Source organism: Catharus ustulatus, chromosome 10, assembly GCF_009819885.2.
Source record: "Catharus ustulatus isolate bCatUst1 chromosome 10, bCatUst1.pri.v2, whole genome shotgun sequence".
Classification (NCBI taxonomy): domain Eukaryota; kingdom Metazoa; phylum Chordata; class Aves; order Passeriformes; family Turdidae; genus Catharus; species Catharus ustulatus.
The window spans coordinates 16586922-16613764 of record NC_046230.1 but is presented as its reverse complement, the minus strand read 5'-3'; the positions used below and the strand labels follow the sequence as shown (position 1 = coordinate 16613764).

Genomic DNA, 26843 nt, shown 5'->3' with positions numbered 1-26843 from the left:
GCCAGGATGGAGATAATTTTCTTCTTTGTAAATGTTACAGCATTTTACTTCGGATTTAATATGGGAATAATAATGTTGATAACACACTGATGTTTCAGTTGTTGCAAGTAGTGCTTACTCTAGGTCAAGGACTTCTCTGTTTCCTATGCTCTCCCAGTGGAGCAGGTGCACAGGAGCTGGGAGGGACCATGGCCAGGACAACTGACCAGACTTTCCATACCATAGATTATCCTGCTCAGTGAATAAACTGGAGGAGTTGGCCAGGAGGAGTTGATTGCTCCAGGGGATGTGCTGGACATCGGTCAGAGGGTGGTGAAGAGCTGTACTGTGCATCTCTTGTCTTTATTATGTCTCACTATCTCTCTGTTAATGATTGTTATAATTATTAATATTTACTTTATTTCAACTACTGAACTGTTCCTATCTCAAATCACAGACTTTACCCTTTTCCAGTTCTTGTCCCCATCCCTCTGAGGCAGGGTGGTTCAACTGAGTGAGAGGTTGTGCTGTACTTAGTTGCTGGCTTGGGCTTAAACCACAGCAACTTGAATAAACTTTTGAAATAGCCTGTAGCCCTTCATGCTGCTTTTTCTGCTACTGTAAGATTCGTCTGTATTCTCAGATATATTGGTTAAAAAATTGAATATAACAAGAAAACGCTGTGTGGTCCAGACGCCATGTAGATTTGTTTTCTTAAATGCTCTGACCTGCTTTTATATCACCAACTCTTCACCAGCGCCTTCTCTCTGCAGCCTGAGCAGCCCTGGAGCCACCAGATGGAGCTGCAGATCTCCGGGAATGCGCTGGGAGCCACTGGGACCAGTGACCCGCCAGCACTGGGATGGGACAGCATTCCTCACATGGGGGATGCCCTCCCTCCTATTTCTGTGTCCGGCTGATCCCTGTAGCACGGTCCCCCCCAGCCCATCTCGTGGGTACGGGGTTGGTCTGTGCAGGAGTGGCTCTGCTGAGGCTCTCTGAGGCTGATGCTGCAGCCTGGACCAGCTCCCTCCCCTCCTGCGCTGGGAGCAGCCCGCCCCCTCCCCGCCGAGATTATGTCATGGAGCAAAGATACGGCCAAGTTTCTTGCGGCCATTGCCCATAGCCCTCTTCTTTCCATGCTGAGGTTCTCCCAGCCCCAGTTACCATGTCTGGGCTGTCTGCAGCCTCCCCAGCCACCCAGCTGCTGAGTGGGAACTCCCTCGCCTCTGCATGAGATGCCAGCTCTGGTGGAGACTACATCCCTGCAGGGGTCCTTATTTTCCTGCTTGAGTTTCTCTGCTCTTTTACAAGGGCTGACCCACCTCTTGCTCCCTTGCAAGTCTTCTACACACCTGCTGTGCTCCCCCATCCATGGCCTAGTGTGAATACGCTCCTTTTCTCCTGGCCCCTCCTCACTGCTGCCTTCTTGCCTGCCTGTGTCCCCACCCTGTGCAAGCACTCATGCAGCCCCCTCATCTCCTCCCCAGCACTCAGAGCCACCTGTGCCTACATGAGCTTCTCAGCCATGGCTTCATTTCTGGGGCCCTTTCCAGGATACCCCTTTCCAACATGCGGTTGTGCCCACTACTAGTTTCTTGGCAAACTGCTTTCAAAATTCTGCTTTCTGTGGCTCTTGGCATTTTTGGGGTTCAAAGCAAGCACTCCCGGCCTGGCCAGGCCCCTGCTGTCATGGGAATAACGAGGCCATCCCAGGGGATGAGGGAAGAAGGATGTTCCCTCTGTGGGTTCTTTGCAGGTCCTGTCTGTCCCCCCAGTGTGTTTGAGATTGGGCTCTGCTACAGCCAACTCTCAGCTCGCGTCTGGCACTCGCAGCACAACTTCACCCAGGGATGTTTTGTTGGCTTTTCACCACAGCCAGACTGATAAATAGCTGTCTCCGCGCCTGTCTCCCTGGAGAGAAGCTCTCCCCACGCTGGCAGGTTGCGAGGTGCCAGAAAATGCACAGCCCGTTGTTGGTCTCGCTGTTCTCCTCGGCTCTGTGTTCCCAGCCCACCCTGCAGCCACCGCAGTGGCCCCGGGGACCCGGGGCTGGCGCTCGGCAGCTCCGGGAGCAGGGGGCGAGGGCTGCTGGCCCGGGGATTTCCCGGCAAAGCTATTGACGGGAGGCGGGGATTTACAGTGATCTGTTAAAGGGCAGCAATATTTTTTAGTGTGCCTCAGGGCTGTCTAGGCTCAGATCCTACAGATGATGGTTTAATGCTCAGGGGACCATGCCTTTATTTTGCTTTTTCTCTCTCCTCTCCTTCACTCCCATCTCTGGATGTGTTAGCAGACCTGTGAGAGAACCAGATCCACCACCCTCCTGCCTGCCATCAGCACAGAGGAGCCTGCTGCTGTTTGTCAGTTCTGTGCCATAGGGATCAATAACCAGCTCCCAGCCCTGGACACTGGCACACAGGAGGAAACAGTCCCCATTATTTCAAGCTCTCTCCAGAGTGTAGATTCTCACAGTCTGATGCACAGATGTCCGGCAGAGCTTTGTCCCCGTCTCAGCTCACACCTGAGCTCAGTGCAGGTCCTGTGCTGTGAGGACGTGCTCTCTCAGTCCAACAACCAGTGAGGATGGGTTGATTTTTCACACCTTTTAAAGCAAAATCACATACCTCACATTTTTTTCCTTGTGTCAATTGAACTCAGACTTAATTACTATTCTCAGCAAAAAGGTTACTGCCCTCTGCTCCTGCCACTATCCCCACCTTCAGTGATGTGCTAAGGCCATAAATAATTGAAAACAGTATCTCCTCTGTTACCCTTTTTTTGTGATTTGTATTCAGGGGCTGCTCAGGGTCTGCCTCAGCCCAAGAAACTGCACAGGCCAAGGCTGAGCAGCCATCAGAGTGAGGGATGGTGTGAGGATTCTCCTGGGAGTGCAGGCGTGCATGGCAGACATCAGCGACCAGCTTTGATTATGTTCCTCTTGGAATAAAAGCCACAGGGCACAAGCTCAGTACATAAAAAAGTTTTATTTTGTTCTCAGGAGGAGGACTGAGAGAACCATCCTTACCTGACATCAGATATTTTACAGAATGTAATATATAAAAAAAAGATATACATATATATTAAAAAAATACCTTGCAGTTACATGACAGAGCCAAGAGAACAGTTCATAGTGTATCTGTAAGTTCAACCTTCCTGAGGCCTTCTGCTCCTCTACAAGTTCTACAAATGGCTTTTTGAATGATAGCAAAATGTCAGGGTGGCTCAGCCACTGTTGGCTTCTTCCCTTCATGGAAAAACCAAAGGAGGAGGAGGAGAAAGAGAGGCCTGAAGGAGGCTAGAGCACAGCACGCAATTTTTGCATGTTGCTTACAGCTTTGGGAGGGCTTTGCTGGCAAATGAAGGAGAAGGTGTCCTGGTGAAGGAAGGACAGCTCACCTGACCTTGTTGGGACTTGTCTGCATGGGCCTGAGAGAAGCTGGGGAGATATGAATACTTATGGTGTGTTAGGTGGGTTTGAATCAGTCTAGAAGGACTTGGACACCTGCAATAGGCCACCAGAGCCATGAACAAACACTGAACACCACTGGTAACCTGTAAATCAGCTAAATCAGTGGCCTCAAAAGCAGTTAATATGGACTAGGTTCTTGCAAGAATGAATACAGTCATGCAGGACTAACCAGGCCCATGAGAAAGAAATGAAAGCCAAGGAAGGGTGTTTTACATGAAATGATTCTGCTGAAAATAAGTATTGCTTAGATACAGCCAATGTGAAGCTGTCTTGTAATGGAAAACTTTCCTTGGGAGGTCTGTTGTGGCTGAAACACAGAGCTGATCTTGGGGTGGGACTGGAGAAGGCTTCAGGTGATAGAAGACTGGAGAAACTTTTGTGGCTGGAGGTCAGGGTGATGCTCTCCAAACCCTGCTCTGTGTCCTCGTGTCCTCTGTGGATCACTCATCCCACATGGTGGGATACAGGTGTCCTGTTTGGGCTGGTGCTGTCCTGGCAGCCATGGCTGAAGTTTGGGGCTGAATGTGGATGCATTCTCACCTCTTTGGGGCCAGGTGGATATCACCTGAGATCCCACCAGGACTGGATATTTTTTTGTACATAAAAATAATGGCAAACTCCCAGGACTCTCTCACTACTCCTTACACAGAAAAGGGACTCACCACGTGGGGAACCTGTGGGGCCCAGGCCTGCCCTCATGGGTTTGCTGCACTGTCCATAGGCTCTGAAGCTCTGTAGTTGCATCTTCTGATGGAGAGATCTGGCCAGAGAGTCCTGGGGATGGGGAAAATTCCCTGTGCAAGGCACAAAGCTTTGGTGACAGGGAAATGCTGCCTCAATTTCTGTGCCTTTTTCCTGGCTTGGAGGGAAGTTCCCTGGAGTGTGGGTGAGGTTTGAAGATGGGCAGCAGATGCAGAGGACACCAGCTGAGATCTTGTCCTTCACCCCCTCCCTCCAGCTCCCTAGCAAGCATTTCCTAAGAACGCGAGCGAAGGGATGCGGGACCAAGCGAAACAAATGACCTGGCAAGGGCTTGGCGTGCGCGGAGTATCGTGGCTATTGCTTGCGAAAGACCCGAGTCTGGAGCACATTAAACAATAACAACAAGAAGAAAGGGAGCCGCGGTGGCAGCAGGCTGCTTAGTCACTCATCTCTCCAGCTCTGGGTCCAGAAATGTCCATCTCTCTGAGGAGCCTGTTTTCTGCTCCACCCAGTCCACATAGTTAGAGACCTTGGTGTACACACCATACACCTGCTTGCTGCCGCACTCCTCCGGGCCACCCCACGAGACCAGCCCTTGGGCCACCCACCTCCGCGTTCCTGGGTCCTGGATGACGAAGGCTCCCCCGCTGTCTCCCAAACAAGTGTCCTTCCCCCCCTCATAGTAGCCGGCACAGAACATGTTCTCGGTCACGCTGTAGTTGCCTGAGCGCGACTCGTAGCTGGTCTTGCACTCGGCGTGCAGCACCACGGGCAGTTTGACGTACTGCAGGATGTCAGACAGGGTCCTCATGCCTGAGCTGATGATCTCATCCACTGTGATGTTGGGGTTGGAGATCCCCCAGCCAGCCACCAGCCCCAGCGTGTTGGGGTGAGGCCCTTCCAGCTCGTGCTCAAACTGGGGCAGGCAGACAGGCATGACATACTTCCCCATGGTCACCTTCTCCTTCAGCTTGACCAGCGCGATGTCATGGTTGTAGTTCTGGATGTCAAACTCCTCATGGAGGATGATCCTCTCCACTGTCCTGTTGACAGCTTCCATCTTGTTCCTCACATCATGGAGGGCCAGATAGACGGTGACGTGCTCCTTGGAGACGGGGATGATGGTCTTGTCCCGCCGCTGGGACCGGAGCACGTGGGCGGCTGTCAGCACCCAGGACTCTGAGAGCAGGGCCCCGCTGCCGAACCATTTGTCGTTGGGCACTCGGGACATGTCCTCCACCACAATCAGGGCCTGCCAGGGGAAGAAGCCGGGCTCTGCGTTCCGCCCGCCGATGATGCGCTTGATGATGCCAGGCAGAGGGCGAGCTGGCCGGCCACACACTGGGGACAGAAGAGACAGGACAGTTACTTCCAGATTATTTATCTAGGGAACAAATGGAAAGGGGTATCCCTGTAGTTTATACCATGTGGCTGGTAATCTTCTAACCAAATGCTCTTTTGTCATTTTTGGTTTTGTTTTTGTTTCCATTTTCCATTTTCTGGAGTGATTTGGCTAGATCCACACCACTCGAGAAGCAGAAAGGCCAAATGAGTAATCTTATAGCCTCACTGTGACCTGTGAGATCACCCAGCCCTTCCCAGACCTTTCAGGCATTTGCCTGGCTCCTGCTCAGTGTGCCAAGAGACCCAGGGGAATGATGGTGGGAGGGCTGGAGCTTGACATCAACCCGGTCTCACCCCTCACTCTGAGACCTGTCACGAGGTCTGTGTTCTCACAGCCATGGCATTTGCCCTCCTGGAGCTGCTGTGGCTGGAGAAGGCTTGGCCATGGGATGTTGCCTAGCACCACGGGCTTTACTCCTGCATCTCATCAGCCACAATTCTGGCAGCCAAACCAGAACCTCTCTGCTTAGCTCTTCAACTGACCCAGAATTAATGCCTGAAGAGCCCTGACGTGGTGCCTGCTTTGCTTCCAGGAGCTTTATCTCGGCATGGTGTTAGGAAGATGAGGGAATCAGGATGCTGAAGGTGGCTATGAGGGGTTGGACAAGGTGGGGAGGGACAATCCTGTCCCTAGGGAACTTAAGCCTTGGGACATGGCTGTTGGTGGTGGGGCTGATTCCTGCCTGTGGCAGCACTGTGGAGGGGCATTCTCAGGTGTTTTGGGGATGCTGATGTCACTGGGAGGCTGTGGGAGCCTGTTTGGGCTTGTCCTACATCTGGAAGAGTTCTGAATCACAGTAACTCAGGTGCTGGTCTCATCCCTCTCAGTCTGCAAAAAAACCCCAGATCCTCCATGGAAAGTGCTGGGACTGATTCAATGCCACCTGTGCTGGGAGGGGAGGATGCAAAGCCTCACAAACAGAGGTTCTGACCCCTCAGGTGGTGGGGTCAGGGCAAGAATCAGTCTTGGAACCAGGGCAGGAGCACTGGAAGCTGCTAATGTGGGTTTGTTGAGGCTAGGGTCTGTCTTTAGGAAAAATGTAACCCTAGGAAGGAGGGAATATGGCGAATGTGTCTATGCATATGCTCTGCACTCCTGTCTTTCCCAGTGCTGAAAGGAATAGAAAACATGCTCAGGAAAAGAATTCCAATGTCCCAGCCCAGCTGCTCTGCTGCACCAAAGCTGATGACTGTCCCAGGGAGATGCTTTTAGAGGAAGTACTGCCAAATATTTATTCTATTAAATTACATATTAAAAATGCTGACCAGGCTGCAAATGCTCCCACTAATGGCAGAGGCAGGCATGGAGCAGCCTGGAAGAGAGGTTCCTGTTGATGGGGAGGTGCGTGAGACACGGGAAGATCTGAAGAGCAGCTGGCCAGCTGCTGCCTGCAGATGCCGATCTCAGGAGAGCATCACCCTCTCTCTGGGATTTTCCATTTTCCTGAAGTCTCTCTGACTCCTGTCACTAATCACAAGGCCTGGAAATGGCCCATGAAAGCAGCTATGGCCCCAAAGCTGTCCCCGTATGCTCCCAGCTCAAATTAGTTCAGGCTGAAACATCAAGCAGAGATGCAGAGAGCAGCTGCCACAACAAGAGCAGCCACAGCCCTGGTCTTGGAGTTTTGTGGGATGCAGGGAATCTTAGGAGTCCTTCTAGCCTTGCAGTGTTCTCAGCATAGCTGGAGAGCAGATACCCTCCATGGGACTGGGCCAGTGTCTGAACCTCAGTGTCTGAGTCCCTGCACCTCTCTGGAGAGCCATCCCTGCACATCCCACCACAATCCACACCCAAGCTGCCTCCAGGCCCCTGACGTGCCAGCCAGCCTGGCCCCACACTTGGCTATGACCAAGTCCCAGAGACTTTTGTTTAATCCCGAGCAAGTGCCTGGCCTGGAAACTTTCTGGCTGCAAACATTTCTGCCACTGCTCAAAGACTTGGTACTTTTCCTTCCCTGTAAAGCAGTTTGTTTTTTTCTGGAAGGCTTGAAGAGGTGATAATTGCTACTGGATGTCTACACACTGCCAACAGGAGCTGACATCTCCAGGGATGCTGGGGGCTGAATATGTCCAGTGGATTGCTGGGTTCCTTGTGTGCTGGAGTGGGGAGCTTGGGGAGCCCAGACAGCTGGGATGGCTGTGACCCTGGTGCCACCACTGCACTCTAACATCTGAGCTGCTGGGATAGCAGGAAGTGTCTGTCTCCACCACCCTCCTGGCCATGCATTGTGGCACTTGGCTGGCACTGTCACCAGGAACAGGGTCCCTGCATCCCCTCCCTGCTCAGCACCCCTCGCTGTGGGCACCAGCCACCCCAGCAGCAGTACCTGGTCGGCAGGATGGCAGCTTGGTGCCCAGCTCCTCACTCCTCCACTGCCCCAAGGCATCGCACGTGTAGGTGGCTGGAAGAGAGTAAAGTGTTAGCTGGGCTCTGCTCCTGGCATGAGGGATTGTCCTTTCCAGTGAGGAGACCTTGCCCAGCTGTCAGGGCCCTTTGAACCCTTTTTTCAGAGCAGGAAGCAACCTCCCTTTAATGCCCTCTGTGCTCCATTGCTGGGAGGCCATGGTAGCCCTGCCCCCATGCACGGATATGTCTCCATCCTCAGTTTCATTGCCTTGAGCTGTCTGGAGGACTGTGCTGTAGCCTCAGCCTCTGCTGGCAGCTGCATCCACATAAAAATGCTGCCAATGCCCATTCTGCTAATTCATATGTGATGCTGGGACCATATGCAGGGAGATAAAAGCAGGGAGACAAGAATGCGAGGAATTCTTTTGGCATTGCTTGCTGAGGGAGGAGAAGGGAGAAGGGCTGGGCTCTGTATTCACCCTTTTTACTGTCCAAAACTGGGTCTGAAGGGTACAGAGAACCGTGCTGCTTTATAAACCACCTTGTGGTTTTTCTGTGGTTGTGGACCACGGGGGAATGGCAGGAAAAACTCAGTCTGATATGATCCCACTGCTATCTGTTCAGCTTCCTCTGTGCTGGGATGAGAGCTTGCAGAGCCCTTCCAGAGGCTGCTGGACCTGGTGCTCTCTCCAGCAGCAGCTCCTTTCAGAGAGACACAGGAAATTTCATAGTCTGCAGGGAGCAGATGGCAGGGTAAGAAGTCAGAACGCAGAACACCCACACTGCTCTGCCAAGGCTGTGAAACAATCAGGCAAAGCAGCCGGCAGGGCCAACTCCATCCTACCTTGTTGTGGAGCAGGATTTGTCCAGTCTAACAGTCCAGGCAGGGAATACAGGGTTTGGTATGTGTAGGCTACAACCACAGCCTGCTGTTTGCAGAACACCCTGGAGCTGCCAGCCCAAGCTCCCCCCTCTTGCACCCCATGTTCCCACCCTCACTGTGCTGTGGGGACGTGACCTGGCCCCACTGCTCACCGGTGCTGTTGGGGGCCATGTGGTAGTAGGGGTGCTGGCAGTGGTACTGGATGGATGCTTGGTAGGTGGTCAGGTTGTTCCTGGTGGAGAAGGTGACAAAGCCATGCTCCAGCTCCGGCGGCGCTTTGCAGTCAGCAACTGAAAGCCAACACAGAAGGGGGGTTGAACCCTGTGCTCTATCTTGGGGTGTCTAGCCAGCCAGCAGGCAGGTAGTGCCGGGCTTTGGCATGGGATGGTGGTCTTGTGGGGCAGACCAAGGGCCTGTATAATGCTGTATCCCTTTTCTCTATGGCACTGCAGGAGGCTCTATCCTGGCAGGGCAGCCTGGCCCTCTCATGGCCACCCTGCAGACAGAGCACATGGCGGAACACCAGCAGCATGTCCCACCCACAGGCTGTGTGACCAACACCACTCACAGTGGTGGAGACCCCAGGCCAGGGAACCCCTCCATGTAGTGTAAGATCTCTCTGCTACACCAATGAGAGGGGAAGAAGCCTGTTCTGGCAGGTGAGGTCTGTTGTGAGATGGTCCCAGAGTGTGTCTTTGCACTGTAAAAGTGTGCAGGGAGGGGCAGGCAGCGATTCACCAACTGTGCATCACGGGTGCTCCTCTATGCACAAGGCTTTGCTGAGAGCACAGCCTGTCCTTCCTGCTCTGGTCTTGCTCACCAAACAGTGCTGAGGAGCATTTGCAGATCAGGTGGAACAACCCTTGGTCCTGGCTGTCCTATGACAGCAGCAGATGAAGGACATTGAGAGTGTGGCTCTGCAGTTCTGCAGGCAGGTGTGAGGCCAGGACATGTGGGTGAGACCAAATCTGCTCCATCCCCCAAGACATCAGCAGAGTTGGCACTGCTTCATCAGTCCCCAGTGTTGACTCAGGGTGTGATGGAGGGAAAGAATTTTGGGGTGCATTGCCCTTGCCCATGGCCTGTCCATGGTTCCCTTTCTCCCCATGATCCCTCAGAGTGCTCTGCCCAGCCTCCCCCTGCAACTTGTCCCCCACATTAGGTTTGTGCCAACACTCCAGGGAGGACCCCAGGCTGTGGGAAGGATCATCTGCCAAATCCAGGAGTCACCTCCTTGGAGCTGAGCCTCCCTACCATGTGGGCAGTTCACAGCACATTTGGGTGATGCTCTGCAGCCCTCCCCTACCCCATCCTGGGTGACCTGTCCCAGTGGAGGACAGGAACCAGAGTCTGATCCAGCCAAGAAATGCAGTGCTGTGCAGCTGGGTTCTGCTATGTTTAGGATGAGGGGTTGAGTAGGGAAATGGTGACTTTGCAGTAAGCAGGTCCTGTGGATCAGGAACGATGTGAGGTCTGTTGGTTCCCATGTGCTTCAGGATGTGAAGGGAATGAGGACAGCAGTCCTAACTGATCCAGCCTAACAAAGAGAGAATTCACTAGACATAGTAGCTGGAACCAGGGATATGTACCACTGCTCAGGATTGCCTAACTCCTTGGGTGCAAAAAACCCCTGGTTTATGGCAAAATACTGCAGTTCACCATTCACCAGGGTCCCCTCCACTGTCTGTAGAGACAGCAAGTGATGGGATGAGTGTGTAGTTGCAGGCAGGCTGGGTGGAGACTCTGGGTACCTGTTTCCTTGCAGGAAAGAGGGAATGAATGTCAGGGGACCATCCTGGCCTGCATCTCTACTCTGGGATTGTTTATGGCTGCAGGGCAGCATTCACTGGCCCTCACAGCTCGTCTCATCCCTGTGTGTTCCTCAGACCTGGGCAGGCCTGATCCCTGGAGTGTTGCTGCACCAGTGTCCCAGGTCCTGTTGAAAGGGTGAGGGCAGGCCATTTGTTCTGTGAGCCTTTCTGGAGTTTTCCCTCAGGAAAGGAGCCATTTAGTATCTCTGTCTTTGTAGGACCAGAAGAGGACTGATGTCCCCAGCACACACCTCCTCCTCTTCCTTCTCTCTCAGCCTCTGGTCCACATCCCCACATCAGCCTAGTGGAGCCTCCTCCTCCCAGAGGGTACAGGGGCTTTATTTGCTCCAGGAGTTCCTGGGAATATGAATAGGGCCAGATACCAGGCTCTGACCTCCTTCAGCTGCAGTCAGCCTTAGGCCAGTCTGTCCTCACCTCTGCCAGGCCAGCCATGGGGAGCAAAGGGGAAGTGGAGGAACATCCATCCCCCTGTCTTGGTGCCAGGGCTCGTTCCTGCAGGAAAGGGCTGGTGATGCCAACCCATCCTCCAGGCCTTGTCTGGAGGGTCTGAAAGGCACCAGGACTCTTGGAGAGAGGAGAGGAAAGAGTGTTTCTTATTTGTGATGCTGGGCCAGTGAGGAAGGACAGTGGGAGACTGAATCCAACCCACCAGCCAACCAAGCGGGCGGCCGTGCCACAATCCTCGCACGGCTGCCTTGGAGGGGGAGCCGAGGCGGCCCAGGAGTCTGAGTGGAGAGGGAGGGATGCAGAAATGCTGGGAGCTGGCAGCAGCACGTGGTCCCCAGGCATGTTCCCCCCATGTGGGGCAGTGTGCCAGCGGGAAAGGGGGCTCGACGCCAACTTCCTTCACCCTTCTGGAGACGGAGTTAAGAAAGCACCAGGCGCGGGGGTTAAGAGTGCCATGCCGGTTAGACAAGCCACAGAGATGGATTTGGCAGCCAGGCCAGCGGAAAGGGAACCTGCCCTGGGTACTGGACAGATCAGAGGGGCACCGAGACAGGCTGCCCGTCGGGGCGGCACGGCCGCGCCAGCCTCACGCAGCCACTTGCTCCGAACCGGCTCTTCCCTCTGTCTGGTTGTCGGCTCTATCTGCAGCTGCACCGAAAGCAGAGGGGAAGGAGGAGAGCAGAGAGAGAAAGCCCAATTAGTAGATGAGCAAAGAGAGACATGCAGGAAACCCAGCCCCCGAAACACCAGAAATCGTTAATGAGCTCCCAGTGAGCCGTGCCAGGGTGCTGTGGCTGCACTGACATCCTTCCCTGCTGGGGACCCCCTCACTCTGCTCAGCCAGGGCAGTCTGGGGATGGTGGCTGGGAGAACCTGTCACAGGTCTCTGTTTAGCCTCTCCAGGCTATGGAGATGGATTTTGTCCACTTTGCTGAGAAGTTTTCTATTTTCTGCATTATTTGTGCCCTGCCTCTCACAGACATCCCAGGGAGGTGAGAGTCTTAGTCTGAAGGCCTAAATTGCCCATTTAGGGGCTTCTTGGCTTTTCAAAAAGGTCTTAGAAATTTAGTGTAGTGAGCCATATTACACAAGAAGGGATCAGTTCCAGCCCAGCTGGAACAATGCAGGTAATCATTTCAATTTCTTAAAAAAATTAATAATTTTTGGTGTTGAAAATACTCACCTAGATTTTGTTCTAATTTTTAGATGATGCAAATTTTTCTCTGATCACTGTTCAAGTTGGATAAAATCAATGGGAATCTGTGGTAGCGAGAGTGTAGGAAGAGGAGTTCCTCAGTAGGGCAGAGACATCACTGACTCCACAGCTTTTAAGGAGCCCTTTCAGTTATTCATCTATTTAGCAAGTCTGAGAGCCTTCCAATTTCTTGGCTTGAGTAAACAAGAATTAGAACTCCAGAAATACTCTTTCTTCCAAGGTAAGATGAACAATATTATTGAAAGAAAAAGAGTGTGCCCCGATGAAGAAAACCTGGATCCCAACACCCCCAGAAAGCATCCCCTCCTGCCTCTCCTGGAAGGACGTGGGACAATCTCTGACTATGCTGCTTTTCTCCTTTCTGGGCCAGCCTTACAGCACTGAGCAGCAGTGAGATCCTCCCTGAGCTCTGAGAGGTCTGGGGGAAAGGGAAAAGGTGTGATCAGGTACATCTCCCAAGCGGAGCTGAGAGAAGAGCTGGGTTAGATGAAAGAAGAGATTATTCAAATTATTGCCTGTCCTTCCATATGGCATTTCTTCTCTCATTTTCTCCCATTTGAAGGTTTGTAAATATTTGGGCATTTTTCTCTCCCCTCTCGCTCACCTGAGCAGTGCCCAGTTTAGGCTGGTACTGGGACCTCTCTAATGCTCTGCACTTCAATAGCCTCCTCTGGGAAGGAAATTTGGACCAGGACCTAGATTATCCCACATTGTGCCAGGCTTACTGACAGAGCCAGGCTTGCTCTTTCTTTGACAGGGAGACAGCAAAGTGGCTCACAAATCAAGTGAAATGAGTGATCTAAATAAAAGCACCAATCTCCTGCTTGTGGCATTTGGCCTGAGCCCTGTTATGTTGTCCATGAACACACGAAAAGAGCTTTGCAGGGTTATGTAGCTTCTCTGGCTGGATTTGTGTCTCTGAATCAGGAACTCCACTCTGGCAGGGCAGTTCCCATTAGCATGAAATGATTTTAGCAAGAAAAAGGACATTGGCAGGGTAGGGAAGAGTGTCCTTACTTTTGCAGATAGGGATCTGGTTACTCCATGTGCCATCCTTCAGACACTCGATCTGGAAGGAGTCACTTTCCACATCATCCTGTGCGGAAGGTACCAACAAAAAACAAAACAAAACAAAGCAAAAAGCAACCTATCAATATTCAAGGCAAAGAAATAAATCTCTCAATAAAAATGGAATTTCTTGGTGATTTAATCAAGTTATATCTAGTACCCCCTGGAAGAGGGTTTTTGTAGCTAAAAATTGCAATAAAATCATAATGAAAAACTTGAGTTTTCTTGTTGCCAGCAACTCAGTGGCACGCTGAAAGCCAAAGAACTGGAGTCACTTACTCCTGTTTTAAATGATGAGATGGGCAAGGAGGCATCTCTGCATGAAGGATGGGACTGGGAGGAGATCAGAGAAATACTCAAGTCCGTGTCAGAAGTCAAAGTGGGCTACTGGCTTGGCGGAAAGACAGCCACCCCATGAGTCAGCCACACTCCTGTGGTTCTTAGCTGCTTCCCAGAGAGAGCCTGCCAAAATCCTGCTCCCTTTGACTCACTGAAGCTGTCCCCAAGTCCCTGAGGAGCTCCCAGTCAGTGGAGGCTGGACTCTGCAGGGCTGCTGAGCCAATGCCCACTGAGCTGGGAGTCCTGGCAGCTGCCTCAGAGCTTTTTCTGACTTTTTCTCTGGCAGAGGTGCCAGCCTGACATTCTATGTGTTTGCTGCCTCTGGAGGGATGCTGGGAGCGTGGCTCAGGGAAGTGCTACCTCCTCTTTTCCTTTGCCTCTTTGGAAAGGAAAGGTGCTGGCTCTCAGAGGAAGTGTTTTCCTTGTCCCTGGGAAGGGGGTGAGGATGATGTGTGATTGTGTTCACTACCCCAGAGATGCAATGGCTTAGAGAGGAAGTATCCTCTTCTTCCTACCCATATTCCCAGCTCCATGTTGTCAATCCATACCTTCAGCACTTTGTATCCAGTGTTGCAGCTGATGACAACCTGGTCTTTAAAGGTGTACTTGGCTTGAGAAGGCTCAATTTTCCCATTGATTGGTGGTTGCACCAGTGGACATGGGTTTCCTTTGAATAAGAAGCAAATGAAGCTAAACAGAGGAATAAATGGAGCAAATGGAGCTCTTCCACCCAGCCCATGTAGCAGAATTTGAGCATCTCTGCCCTGCTTTTACTCTTAGCCTACACTGGCATGGCTCAACCAGGCTCTTTTAGAAGGCATGGAGGCTCCATGTATTTCCTTCAGTCTGTAAATCTCTGGCTTTGAGCATTACAAATCTGGGAGCTAATAACAGTACCCTGTTCAATTATCCTGCCCAAAATTGCTCTGCTTTGCAATATGGTCTTGTTTCAGAGCCCAGTTGCTGTAGGGAAATAAAGAACCCTTTGGAGGGAGGGGTCTGTGTTATTTTATGCCTCTCCTCTTGTGATTTCTGGAACAAATCCTTTCTGGAGACAGGATCATGGACCACCAAACTCATGGTGCCCACCTGCAGGCTTTATAAAACCCTTCCCACTCCCAAGTCCCGCAAACAGAGGAAAGCAGCAGGAGTTACCAACTGCAGTGTATGACAACTTCCAGCCCCTGTTCTCTCCAGAGTTGTCACTGTGGAAGCGGATCTGCACGCTGTTGGTTTGGGTTTCAATGCGTCCTGGGGACTTTTCTCCACAAAAAGGTCCAAACTCCTTTTGGCCTGCTTTGATCTGCCGAGGCAAAGATGAGTGGGTGATTTGAGGGGGCTCTTTGATCCCTATGGCCAATGGATGGGGCTGGAGTGGTGCTTAAGCACTTAAGATCTGACCAGAAGGAGCGTCAGTGTTGGCTAGAAAGGTCACAAGCAGGTGAGGTAAGAGACATGGGGTCAATAGAGCACAGGGCTCCTGCTGACTGCATCATCCCTGTTTAGACTGGGGTGATTTTGATCCATCACCAGAGCACTGGGGACACAAAGGTGAGTATGAGAGGAGGAGTGTGCAGAGCCCCAGCTCACCTTGATGTGGTCATATGGACAGGTCACCTCAGGGTGGTCTTCCACATCAAAGCTGTCCTCGAAGTTGAGGGTGATGAAGAAGCCCTCCTCCAGCTCAATCCGGTACAGGCAGTCTGAGCTCTTGGGGTAGGGGCTGGGGAAGTCAGCACTGGTGATCACTCCGCTCCTCTGGGTGTAGAGGTTGTCACTGCACTCCACTGAAACACAGCCGTGGCTCCATCAGGGCCCTGACAGTCATGTCCCAACCCTGACCATACTCAGGAATCCTCCCAGTGCAGTGGGGTCTGTTGGGTGGATCTATGGATTCCAAATACAGGTACAAGGATCCCAAATACATGTCCACGCAAGGAAAATCTCACACAGCCAACTTCCAAATATGCCCATGGTACAGAAGCCCTGGGCTGAGAGCTAGTCCCAGCTAACATACAGGATGCAGATTCAGCACAGGGACTAAACCTTTTCATTTCTCTGACTTGAGGTGTATAGAGCTTAGCTGAGCAGCCCAGCCCCTGGGAGAAGGAGTCCCAGACTACTGGTTTGTAGGGGAAGAGGCACCTCATCCCTCCTGGCAGCAGAAAAGAGCCCTGTAAACTGTGCTTGATAGGTGTGGGACCCCCTGTGTGCCCATCCCTGTGTCGGGGCTGTGCCTGTGGTACCTTTGCAGGTCCTGTTGTCAGAGTGCAGGATGTAGCCGAACCTGCAGGAGCAGTAGTACCCGCCAATGTAGTTGTGGCAGTAGTGGTCACAAGCCAGCTCCTCATCACTCTTCTCCAGGCACTCATCCACATCTAGAATGGAGTTAACAAGGAAGGCAGGTCATGCTGCAGCTCTCCACATGTCACTCCTTGTGGAGACATTTGCCACAACACCGAGAAATCTGTTATCCCACATGGTGAGTCCCTCATGCCCCAAGGGCTGCATACGAGTTTTTCTCTTGCCAGGGAGCCCAGGGCTGACCTGGGATGTGGTCCCTGCAAATCTGGTTCGCTATCCCACCAAGCTGGCCCTGCAGGCTCAAATGTTGCTTACCCACAGCAGTGTAATGGGCATCGAAGCCAGTGAAGCGTTCCTCGTTGGAGAAGTCAGACCTGAAGGTGAGCCCCATGTAGGGCCCTGGGGACAGGATCACTTGCTGTCCTGGAGCCTGCTCTGTGTCCGTTGTCTCCCTGCCACAGAAGGTTGCCAACTCCTGGTCCTCAGTTTCAATCTGTTAGCAGAAAGAAGGGGTGAGCCTGGAGAGCCTGCTGTGTGTTCCCTGGGGAGGCCAGGCTGGGATTGGAACCATCCTCTGTATCCTCTGCCTGTGCTTGCCCAGGCTGTCCCCTGCCAGGACTTGCCAGTGTCTCCATGGGGCACAGGGACTCAGGTCTGCCTGTTCTGCCTGGAGGCACCTTTGAGACAGATGACAAGAGCAAGCAGCATCCAGGATGTAGAGAGGAGCTGGGGGGTGCAAGGGGAGGATGCAGGGTGGGAGCCCATGTGGCAGGTGGGATGAGGACATGGGGTGGCAGAGTAGAAGAAAGGGTGTGAAAATCAGCCCTGGGCTGTGTCATTCCCACTCAGAGCTGGTGGTACCTGAGATGCTTCCCCTCACCTCTTCCCATGGCTCAAACACTAATCCAGACAGCAAGCATCTGTGTGAGAGGCCTAGAGGAGTCCCTGCATGTTGGTTTTGCATCAGCTCAAAGCAGCAGCTGTAATTTCTGTCCCTTGGGCTGCCTTGGACAAGCTTGGTCCTGTCCCTCCCACCCAGGCTCTCTGTCTGGCTCCAGAGCTGTGGTTCCAGGCACTGCTGGGAGTCTGACCCTGTACCCAGAGGGCTGAGGAGGAGGAGTGATGAGCCAGAGTGCCCTGTTCTCATATCAGCACATCCAGTAGTCTCTGAGTGCATCCCTTTAAAACACAGCCTTATCTGTGCCTTAAAGCACTGTAATCCCTGCAGAAAACCCTTCAGTTTTCCCTCAAACCCTCTAAGTTCCTTTTTCCTTGCCATTTTCTCCAGCACTGATCCACCTCCTTCTCCTACACATCCCATCCCCAAGTCTCAACCACAACCTCTCCCAGGCAGTTCCCAGCACCCTGCCTGCTTTCCCCCAGGGGATTTGAATATGAATAAGCCTCGGCAGAGGAATGTGATGAACACCACCAGCCAGCCCGCCACCGCTGGAGCCAAGCCACCGCTATTGAGGCTGTGATGAAGTCTGCAGCCCCCCAGCACATGCCTGGGGAAAACAGTCATCTGCTCGGGGGCCCATGGGGTCCTGGAGGTGTTGGAATGCTGTCCCTGGCTTGCTTGGCCTCAGCAAGATGAGACCCTCCTCTGACTCCATCCCTGTTACCTAGAGACCCTCAGGATGTGCCTGCTGGGGAGGGTCTGGGGCTGAAAGGGAAATTTCCCAGAGTGAACAAACAGGCGGAAACTCGTTCACACCAGGGAAAGCCAACATGGAAATGGCAACTCAGCATGCCTTGACATTGCCTCCAGATATTTTCCATCCTCTCATACAAGCTGAAGCTGGTCAGAAAAGAGAGACACTTTCCGATGATAAATTTTGGGAGTTTCGAGAAAAAACACGCACCCTGCTTTGGGGACAAAAACCCATTTGAATTTTTTTTTTGTAACAGCATACTGGGGCAAAAAAACAAAACAAGTAATTTGGGCTCCATCTGTTTTCAATCCCTTTGAAATATACTGTGGTGCTTTAGAATTGCTTTTAAATCTGAAAGATTGTTTTGAAATGAAATAGTGTTTCAGACTGAAAAACGGGAGTGCCATCACCAGAAGCCAAGGAAAAAGGCATTTCAGCCCTGATGCGCAGACTTGGCTGCACCAGCACGTGGGATGCAGCCTCTTCCACAGAAAATGCTTTTTCTTAAGGAAATCTGTGGGAAGGAGGAATTTCCAGCCAGCTGCTCTGTGTGGGGCTGGTGGCTGTCACCTCTGCCCAGACTCAAGACCCACCACGTGGGCTCCCATTCCTTGCCTTTGGCCCCACAGAGTGCAGGACCTGCAGCGCAGCATTCCCAAAGTGCGGGAAAATCTTCCCAGTGCCCGGTGCCTCGGCTCGAGGATGCTCCAGCCATGGGGCCAGCCCCAGCACTGCCCCCAGCATCCCTGGACACAGCCCTGGATTGGCAGGATGGCCCCGGGAGAGCTGTGCTCTCCTCACTGGGGGTATCCACAGCCCCTTATCTGAGACGGGTCCCATGCCCCGAGCCACAGGGAGCAGAGGCAGCCCTTCAGCAGTAAACTAAACAGAGAGGTCATCATCCCTGGTTAATATTTGCTGCTTCTGCTGGGGACTGTATACTTTTTTGTAGATCATTTACATCCAGCGAGCAGGCTGGTAATTAAATCCTGGTTGTTTGTTTGGAGTTTCTCCCTCTCGGGTCATGATGTCGACGTTTTCACTAGAGAAGATGTGTCCCTGAGGGAAATATCAATTGCCACAGAGAAATTCCCTATAAAAATACGCTGAAAGAATCCTCCTTTGAAAAATAAAATATAGTGACACCCTTGTGCCTTAAATTTATCCTTGCCAATGCCTCCTGCTGTCTTCCCTGTTTCTTCTTGCATCCTCAGTCCCTCATTAAGACTTCTGCCCTTCTGGATGGAGGCAGACTGGAGTCCCTCTCTGGTTGTGGCTCTATCCCTCTTCATTTTGGCTGGTGCTGTGGCTAAGGGGTGTCCCAAGTTGTGGGGCCCCTCTCTGCCCCACACTGATTCCCTCCTTGGGTGAAGGAGCTGGGATGCCCTGGTTGGCAGAAAAAAAACCTGCCCCAGGGTGTGGGCTGATGGGGATGCTGGGCAGCACTGGTGCTCTGGAGGTGCCTCCTGCAGCCATGGGGGTTAATGAAATGCCAAAACCACCGAGGGGAATTTGGCCTGGCAGTTTGGGCAGTTTGGTGTCTGCTCCGGAGAGAAGCAGGCAGTCAGAAATACGGAAACACAGCCGCCACCAGCCCCCCCTCCAGCCTCCAGGAATGCACTAATTGGACTGATGAAGGCCAAACATACCACTTGTAATATATATAAATGGCTCATTAGGCAGAGAAATCGCAGTGCTGGGCTGAAGACACTGGGAACATGACATGGGGAGGAGATGCTCAGAGCCAGGGCAGGAACGAAGCGGCCCCCGCCGAGCGGCCCTGCAGAGCGGCAAGAAGGCAACACCCAGAGAAATGGGGCTTTTTTTCCACAATGCTGCTGCTACTGTCTGCTGGGAATGAACACGGACAGCCCCTGCAAAAGCCTCTAAGTCTCCTAGAGATTTTCTCCCCAAGATGCATCAAGGGTCCTTTCACACGCAAACATGAAATTGCCCTGAATTTCCGTAGGAGCATAGGTGGCATGGCAGCTGCACCCACATGCCCTATTTCTGGCAAAGGCTTGTTCCCTGGAGGGGCTGGGGATGAAAGGAGGATGCTGGGGTCCTGCAAGAAATGATGATTTGCTCCCATGCCTGGTCTTCCTCCTCCCCCTGCAATGTCCCTGGTGGCACAGGGGAATGGCCAGTGCCACCAGACGCCTCTGCAGAGATATATCAGGATGGGAAAGACAATTGGCAAACCCTGGGCTCTCCCTTCTTCCAGCTGCCTCCTGTGGTTCAAAGTGCTCCTTTTGGGACCCCACACTCCCAGGGAATGAATGACCCCCTGGCTGGGGCTGGCTGACAGGACCAAAAGACGACATTCTGCTGAATCCCCTGGTTCATGCCAAACCTTGGTTTGTGCTTTTTCTCCCTTGTTTGAATAGATGAAGGTGTACATGGGTCCTGATCACCCTTCTTGTAGCACCAGGCTGGGCATGTACTGCCCTGAATGAAAAACCAAGCTTGTTCCCTGGTCCTGCATGTCCCCCACCAGTGTCTCATCAATCACTGCTGAGGTGTCCCCTCATCTTCATTCCAATCAAGGAGCTGGCTGTAGCTGGCTGCCAAGCTCTTGGGGGCTGATTTCATTCCAAGGCTTGACTGAGCAATGTGCAAAACCTCACAGAGGGGTCCCCAGGCTCAGATCTCTATAATAAGCTTGGGGATTTACTTATGATGGTGCCTTAGAAGTGAGGATTTCATTGCCCATCTCCCTACCACAGTGCTCCTCTTTGGCACTTCAGGTTAAGTGTTCAAGTCCCTTAACCTGATTTCCTGTGGCTTTTTGGGTGCCCTGGACCAGGACTTCAGGTTTGCAAGCCATGGTGAAACCCTCTGCAAATGAGGAACCCCCAGACTGGTTCCCTGTGGATGGTGATGAGCTGGGCAGAGCCTGCTGAGCAGCACAGCAAAGGGAAGGAGCAGAAAGAGGGAAGCCCACGGTGGGTGGCTGCTCCATCCCTGTCCAGACACACCTGGCAGGTGGCTGACCTGCCACCAGCCATCCAAAACCTGAGCAGGGGCTGTATCCAATGCACTGAGGCCCAGAGGTTGGCTTCCCAGCATGTGACTGGAGTTTTCTACCTGCATGGGGGGCTTCTCCAGGTGGGTATTTTGGAGATGGCTGTTCCTCCCATTCCTCCTGGCTCACTTCCTTACTGAGGTGCAGCTCCCCTCTCTGCCATTCCCATTTGCACAAACAAGCCTTCCATGCTGTGAGCATTTCTTCAGGAAACACGTTCTTTTTATACAAATACAACACGCGCACGCGTGCATGTGCATATATATAAATAAACAGCTATTGTTTTAATTAGCCATTGTTTCAGAGCTCTGGAAATTGTTCCCTTCTGCAGACCACCCCGAAGGCAGAGGTCTGTGTGTATTTACAGCTCAGATCATCCTGAGCTTGCCACTTGTGATGAGCTTCTACACCGCTTAAAAGCACGGGTGTGTGGGCAGCAAGAGTGTGGGAAGCAAAGGCCAGGGCACAGGGGCTTTTTCCCTGTCCTGAGTTGAGTCCCCACCTGCTCAGCCCCTTTTTAACCTCCTTCTTATGGCAGTCAAGATGATGAAGACCCTGAACAAACAAGAAGGTGATTCATCACACATACAGAGGTATATAATCATATATTTAATGTGTCCAACTATCTGGTGAGTGGTGCTGCAGAGATTAAAGTTACTCATGAGCTCAAACAGCAATGGTACAAGTTCATAGATGGGGAATCCTTTGAGCACCATGGAACACAGAGATCTGCCTGTGCTTCTGAGCTTCCTCACTGGCACCAGCAGAATATTAGAGAAGTACCTGCATGTGCAGGTCTATAGTTGTATTCTACAGCCATGCACTGTACCCTCTGTCAAAGAGGGGCTGATGCTGTTTTTACACCTTGCACTGGTGCAGACAGAGCTGCACAAACCCAATGATGAAAACAGCCATGGAGTCATTCACTGCTCTCCTTAATGTTTTCTAAGCCAGTGGTTTAGTAGCATCAAGATTGCACCCTAACCCTGCAGAGTAACCTCTGGATCTCCCTTAATCCATCCATTTTCATCACTTTTCAAATGTAATTCTGTGGTGGAGGCTCCGCCAGCTGGGTTACAGCCCCGAGCAAATTTATACAGCTGAGATCTAAATCCCTGTGAAAAATACCTCCTTCTTATGGAAATCCAGCGGCAGGGAGAGCTGTGGTGCCAAGTTGGCACCACAGCCAAATAACAGGGAGCCTTATGAAAAAGGAAAACAGAGCAGGGGGTGAAGGGCAGGAGGAGGGGTAAAGCTTGGAATGGGGAAAGTTTCCAAGAAATCTGTTCCTTGAGCTTATTGGGGTTTTAAAGCAATATATCTCTATATATGTCCCTGGGCCCTTGTGCTTGGAGAAGATCCAGGAGAAGCAGAAAGAGCTAATCAAACCTCAATGAGAGCTGTTAGTAGCAGAGTGAGTGCCAGCACAAAGGGGAAATTAAGCAGGGAGCAACAGATCCTAGAGGAAAAAAAACACAAAAATGTTTGCTTTGTTTTCTTAGGACAAGAATAAAACAATGATTTCAATTACCTGGCAACTAGCACCAGGGCCAAGTTCTGTGGTTCCAGACCTGGGAGAAAGCCCCACCTGCCTCTGTGTGAAGGGGCAGGGTGGAGCTTGTCCTGGGTGATGATGTAAGGTATGTTCAGCCAGGCAACCTAGAAAGCACCTGCTTGCTACTGCTGGTCTGCCAGAAGCACCACACTGGAATATTTTCAAAGATATGGAGAGCTGCCCTTGTCCTGGATGTGAAGGAGAGCCCTGCTTGGAGAAACCTGGCGTGTAAAGGCAAGGTTGTTCTGATGCACTGCAGTACATGGCCATCACAGTTTTGGGTGGTGGAGCAGACTGAAATGTTTGGAGGTTTTGGCCATGACAGCTCCCTGGAAAACTCCATAGCAGCCTCAAGCTCAGGTCAGACCTTTTCCTTTTGCTTCCCATGGGGCTGGACAGGGTGTCCCAAGAGCCTGCAAGGTGTGGCCAGGGATCCAGGCTGGCTGCAAGAGGCACCCACAGCCATGGCCTGAAAAAGTGTGCCCAGCTCAGGGGCTCTCCTTGCTGGCATGAGTGGCACAAACTGGTGTTTAGCTACAGGTGGTTTATCAGCCCACAAGTGTGAAAATCCCATTGGGTGCAGTAAGAATTAGGTGCTCAAATATTTTCAGAAATTTGTTCCTCTCAGGGTAAGCTCTGACTCTAATGTTCTGCTCATTGTTGATCCAATGGATGCTCCAGTTTACCTGTGTTCTCCCCGTGGTCCACCAGACCAACAGCTCCTCAGCCCAATAAAATGGGGAAAGCTGTCTTGTTCCCAGCTTTTCCAGCACTAACCTTTCTCAGCTGGCCAAGCAGCTCTGCTGTCTACCCCACCATCTGCCCTGACATGTCACAGCTCACCTTCACATAGTCATATTCACAGAGGTAGGATGACTCCAAGTCAAAATGCATGAAGTACAGCTTGATTTTAAATCCATCAGGCACAGAGATGTTCCACGTCATTTCCGAGTCACTGGGATAGGAGTCGGGGAAGTTGGGAGACTGGATCTCCCCGAACATGTCTGTCAGCTCCACGGCATCTGCCACGCAGAGCAGCAAGGCACAGAAGGGCCAGGCCAGGGGGAACCTGCAACACACATGTGAGGAGATGAAATGGAACTCTGGCAGTGACAATACCTGTGGAAGGCTCATCTCCTTTCCCAAGGGGGTCGTGCAGCACCATGGCACCACGAGCAGCCCCTGGGAGGTGGAGGTGGGATCTGCACGTGGCTCCCATGAGGGGAAAGCCCCTTTGAAAGGTGGGTGCCACAGGTGCCATAAGTGATGCAAAGGCACCTCCAGAGCTCCCAGCCAGCCTGGAGTGCCATCAGGAGCTCAGTGTTTCCCATGCTTCTGGGAGCAGCAGCCATTGACAACACAGCCGTTAACTAATGGAGCTCTGGTGGGCAAATCTTCATTTAATGGAAGAGTAAACATAAGCATGCTGAATAAAATAATGATGCTTTCTAAATCGACTTAGTGAAAGCATCATGGCAATAACTGCTAAGTATTATTGTTATTATTATTATTATTATTACTACTGATGAGCCTCATCCTGCCAAATTGGGATCATTAGCTCTCAATAAACAGCACACATCTTTGCAGCTAGGCAAAGATGGAACTAGGCCTCCACTTTGCAACCCTGCATGTTACACTCTACCTTCTTTTCTTTTCTTTTCTTTTCTTTTCTTTTCTTTTCTTTTCTTTTCTTTTCTTTTCTTTTCTTTTCTTTTCTTTTCTTTTCTTTTCTTTTCTTTTCTTTTTTCTTTTCTTTTCTTTTCTTTTCTTTTCTTTTCTTTTCTTTTCTTTTCTTTTCTTTTCTTTTCTTTTCTTTTTTCCTTCTCTTCTCTCTCTTCTCTTCTCTTCTCTTCTCTTCTCTTCTCTTCTCTTCTCTTCTCTTCTCTTCTCTTCTCTTCTCTTCTCTTCTCTTCTCTTCTCTTCTCTTCTCTTCTCTTCTCTTCTCTTCTCTTCTCTTCTCTTCTCTTCTCTTCTCTTCTCTTCTCTTCTCTTCTCCTCTTTCTTCCACCCAAAATAGTGAAGCATGCAGAGGCTGAGATCCATAACAATGTTTTGTCATCAATCCCATCTTTTAAAAAATCTCTGTCTGAAGAGTTTGTCCAAACTTGTTACCAACTTATTATCCCAGAAGAGGGCATAGAGAACAGGTAAATCTGTGGTGGTCCAGCTGAATTCACGCCAGCCTCGAGCTTCATTTGACATGAAAGGGAGCATAACCTGGGTATTCCTCTGTGCAAGGAGAGAACACCACTGGTGCTGGAGGTGTGAACACAAAAGCCTATGCTATTGCATAGGACCCAGAAAGAGGAGCAGACCTCAGGGTCTTAACACATAGTGGAGCATACAAAGGAAAAGAAACATGCAGGAAATAAGAGCCATTAGGGAAGAAAATTTCTAAAATAGGCACTAAGGCCTGGCAAAGGCTTGTAGGTGTGTATAAAAGACATTGGAATTACTCACACATACACGTACACCTGGTTTCAAAATCAGGGCTTGATTTAGGTATGCTAGTGAGGAAATTGAAGCTGCATTAGTGGATTATTTTTAACCTGTCTGTGTTCTTTCAAAAGCAGGGCAGTAAATTTCTGGGGTTCATTTGTGTAGTGCCATCACTTTTCTCAGCGCTTCGTTACAAAGAAAAGTAAATGGGAGCTGTGAAATTTGGATTGAGTTTTCTTTCAAGCAGAGTGAGGTTGAACATGCCCTTTTCTGACAGCTTTTCTGAAACCACAAAAATGTGTGAAGGGAAAAACTGTTACTCCTCTGGTCAGAGTAGATGCACGGGGCTGGATGCTGAGCTGGTGTAAATGGGCATCACCTCCTCCATTTCAACAGGCTGTTTCCTTGTGCAGCTCTGCTTTCCCCAGAGGAGGGGAGACAAAGCAGCATCAAACTTCTCCCTCATGACAGGAGAGTCTTAACCTCGTGTGAAAGTGATAAATGACCGTGGTGTGCACAGAAGCCTGCAGTTCCCCCTCGCTCGTACCTGCCTGGCCGTGGCAGAGCGGTGCCCACGCCAGGATGTCCCCGTGGCTTTGCCGGGATGCCCGCGGGCAGGCTGGGCTGCGGCACGGAGCCGGGGCGGGAGCAGCGCCGGGTTCGCTCGGGGACAGGGGAGCTGCAGCCGCGATCATCACCCACAAACCTTCCCCAGCAGCACGGCCCCCCCTGCCCGGCGTGCCCTGACCCTGCCGAGAGCCCGGCTCAGCCCACAGCCCAGGCACTCACCTCATTTTGCTGCTGGGACACTTTCCCGGCGGGTTTGGAGCGGAGGACTGACGGCTCGCTCTCTGGGAACGGCTTCGCCTCTTTCCCAGCGCTCCGCTGTCCGCCTTATCTCTGTCCGGAGATTTGCGAGCGTGTGTGCGCCTATGTGTGTGCGCGTCTGGAGCTGTCTGGCATTTTCCATGCAGGTCACGCCTTCCCGTGCCTGCAGCCGATCCCCACATCCAGGCAGGCAGGCAGACCTGCCCGCATCCGAGCCCTCCTCCCGCCCGCCTCTCCCTCCTCTCCGCCGCGGGGCTGCCCTGCGCTCCAGCATTCAGCCGAGTTTTTGTCTTCCCTAATCTCCAGAGTTTTGTGTGAGTGTGTGTGCCCATGCACATTGTGTTTTCTCTCTCTCTCTCTTTTTTTTTTTCCCTTCTCCCTCACAGCCTGCTTTGCCAGATGGCTAAAATTTGCCTCTCAATAGGGTCTGAGGCTCCAGCAAAAACAGAAGGCAAGAATGTGTGAAAAAAAGAAAACCAACCCTGTGCGGGGATAAATAGCTTTAGTGGTGGTGCTGCCGCTGGGATCGGCGCTCGGGAATTGCTTTCAGCATCTCTGCTTAGTGCCGAGAAGCGTTTGGGATGGGGATCTGGCTTCCAAGAAACTTTGGAGTTGTGACAGTCTGAATAAAATCAAGCCCTAATTTACATCCTCTGCAGAACTGAGGAATTGCCAGATTCAGTACTCTGTCCCAGGGCAAAAGAGCAGCTTTAGAAGTGGACTCTGCTCAGGAGTGAAAACTTTAAACACTAAAGTTTCAGATTTTGAGCCTGACTCCCTCCTGTTCAGGAAACAGGTAAAACCATGAACACTCCCCGCTAAGCCACGGGAGATTGATCTCCCCTCCCTGTGCCAGACACAAACCAACCCAAACTCCCCTGTCTGCATAGCTAAGTGGGAAGAAGATCTATCTGGGCTGCAAATAAGGGAATAGCACGTAGGACGTCAAAGGATGCAAGCGACTCCCTCATTCAGAAATCTCCTTGGACACATGAGGAACAAACTTTAATAGCTGTTTACCAACTTCAGCTTGAGCTGGTTAATGTAAACCCCGCAGATATTCACTGGCAGGCACGGATACACATGCGGCATGTTAAAAGGCACACAAAAACAAGAGCCAGGAAGAGGCAGGGAGACAGGGATGTGTTGGCACCACTCCTGGAGCAGCAGCTCCCAGCCCTCCCGGACTCCACAGCTCGCTGATGTCAGGCTGTGGCGCTGCTGTTAAAAGGGCGATGGTACCTCCAGACTCTGCACAGGCCTTGCCCCTCCAGCCATCCTAGAGAAGCTGGAAAGGAAGGGGATAGAGGAAAAAAGTAAAATTTTCTTTTTCTATTTCTTGTTTTGT

The 26843-nt window shown here is 51.7% G+C and overlaps 1 protein-coding gene across 1 annotated transcript; it reads right to left on the bottom strand.

The window, feature by feature from the left end:
• Window positions 1-2956: 2956 nt before the first annotated feature.
• Window positions 2957-25769, bottom strand: MASP1 (MBL associated serine protease 1). The gene is given in 12 exon segments (XM_033069233.1): window positions 2957-5494; window positions 7885-7959; window positions 8940-9077; window positions 13300-13378; window positions 14238-14356; window positions 14845-14992; window positions 15280-15476; window positions 15936-16067; window positions 16309-16486; window positions 23072-23297; window positions 25457-25721; window positions 25724-25769. Coding segments are annotated over 12 exon segments (2499 nt in total). The 3' UTR covers window positions 2957-4598.
• Window positions 25770-26843: the final 1074 nt, after the last annotated feature.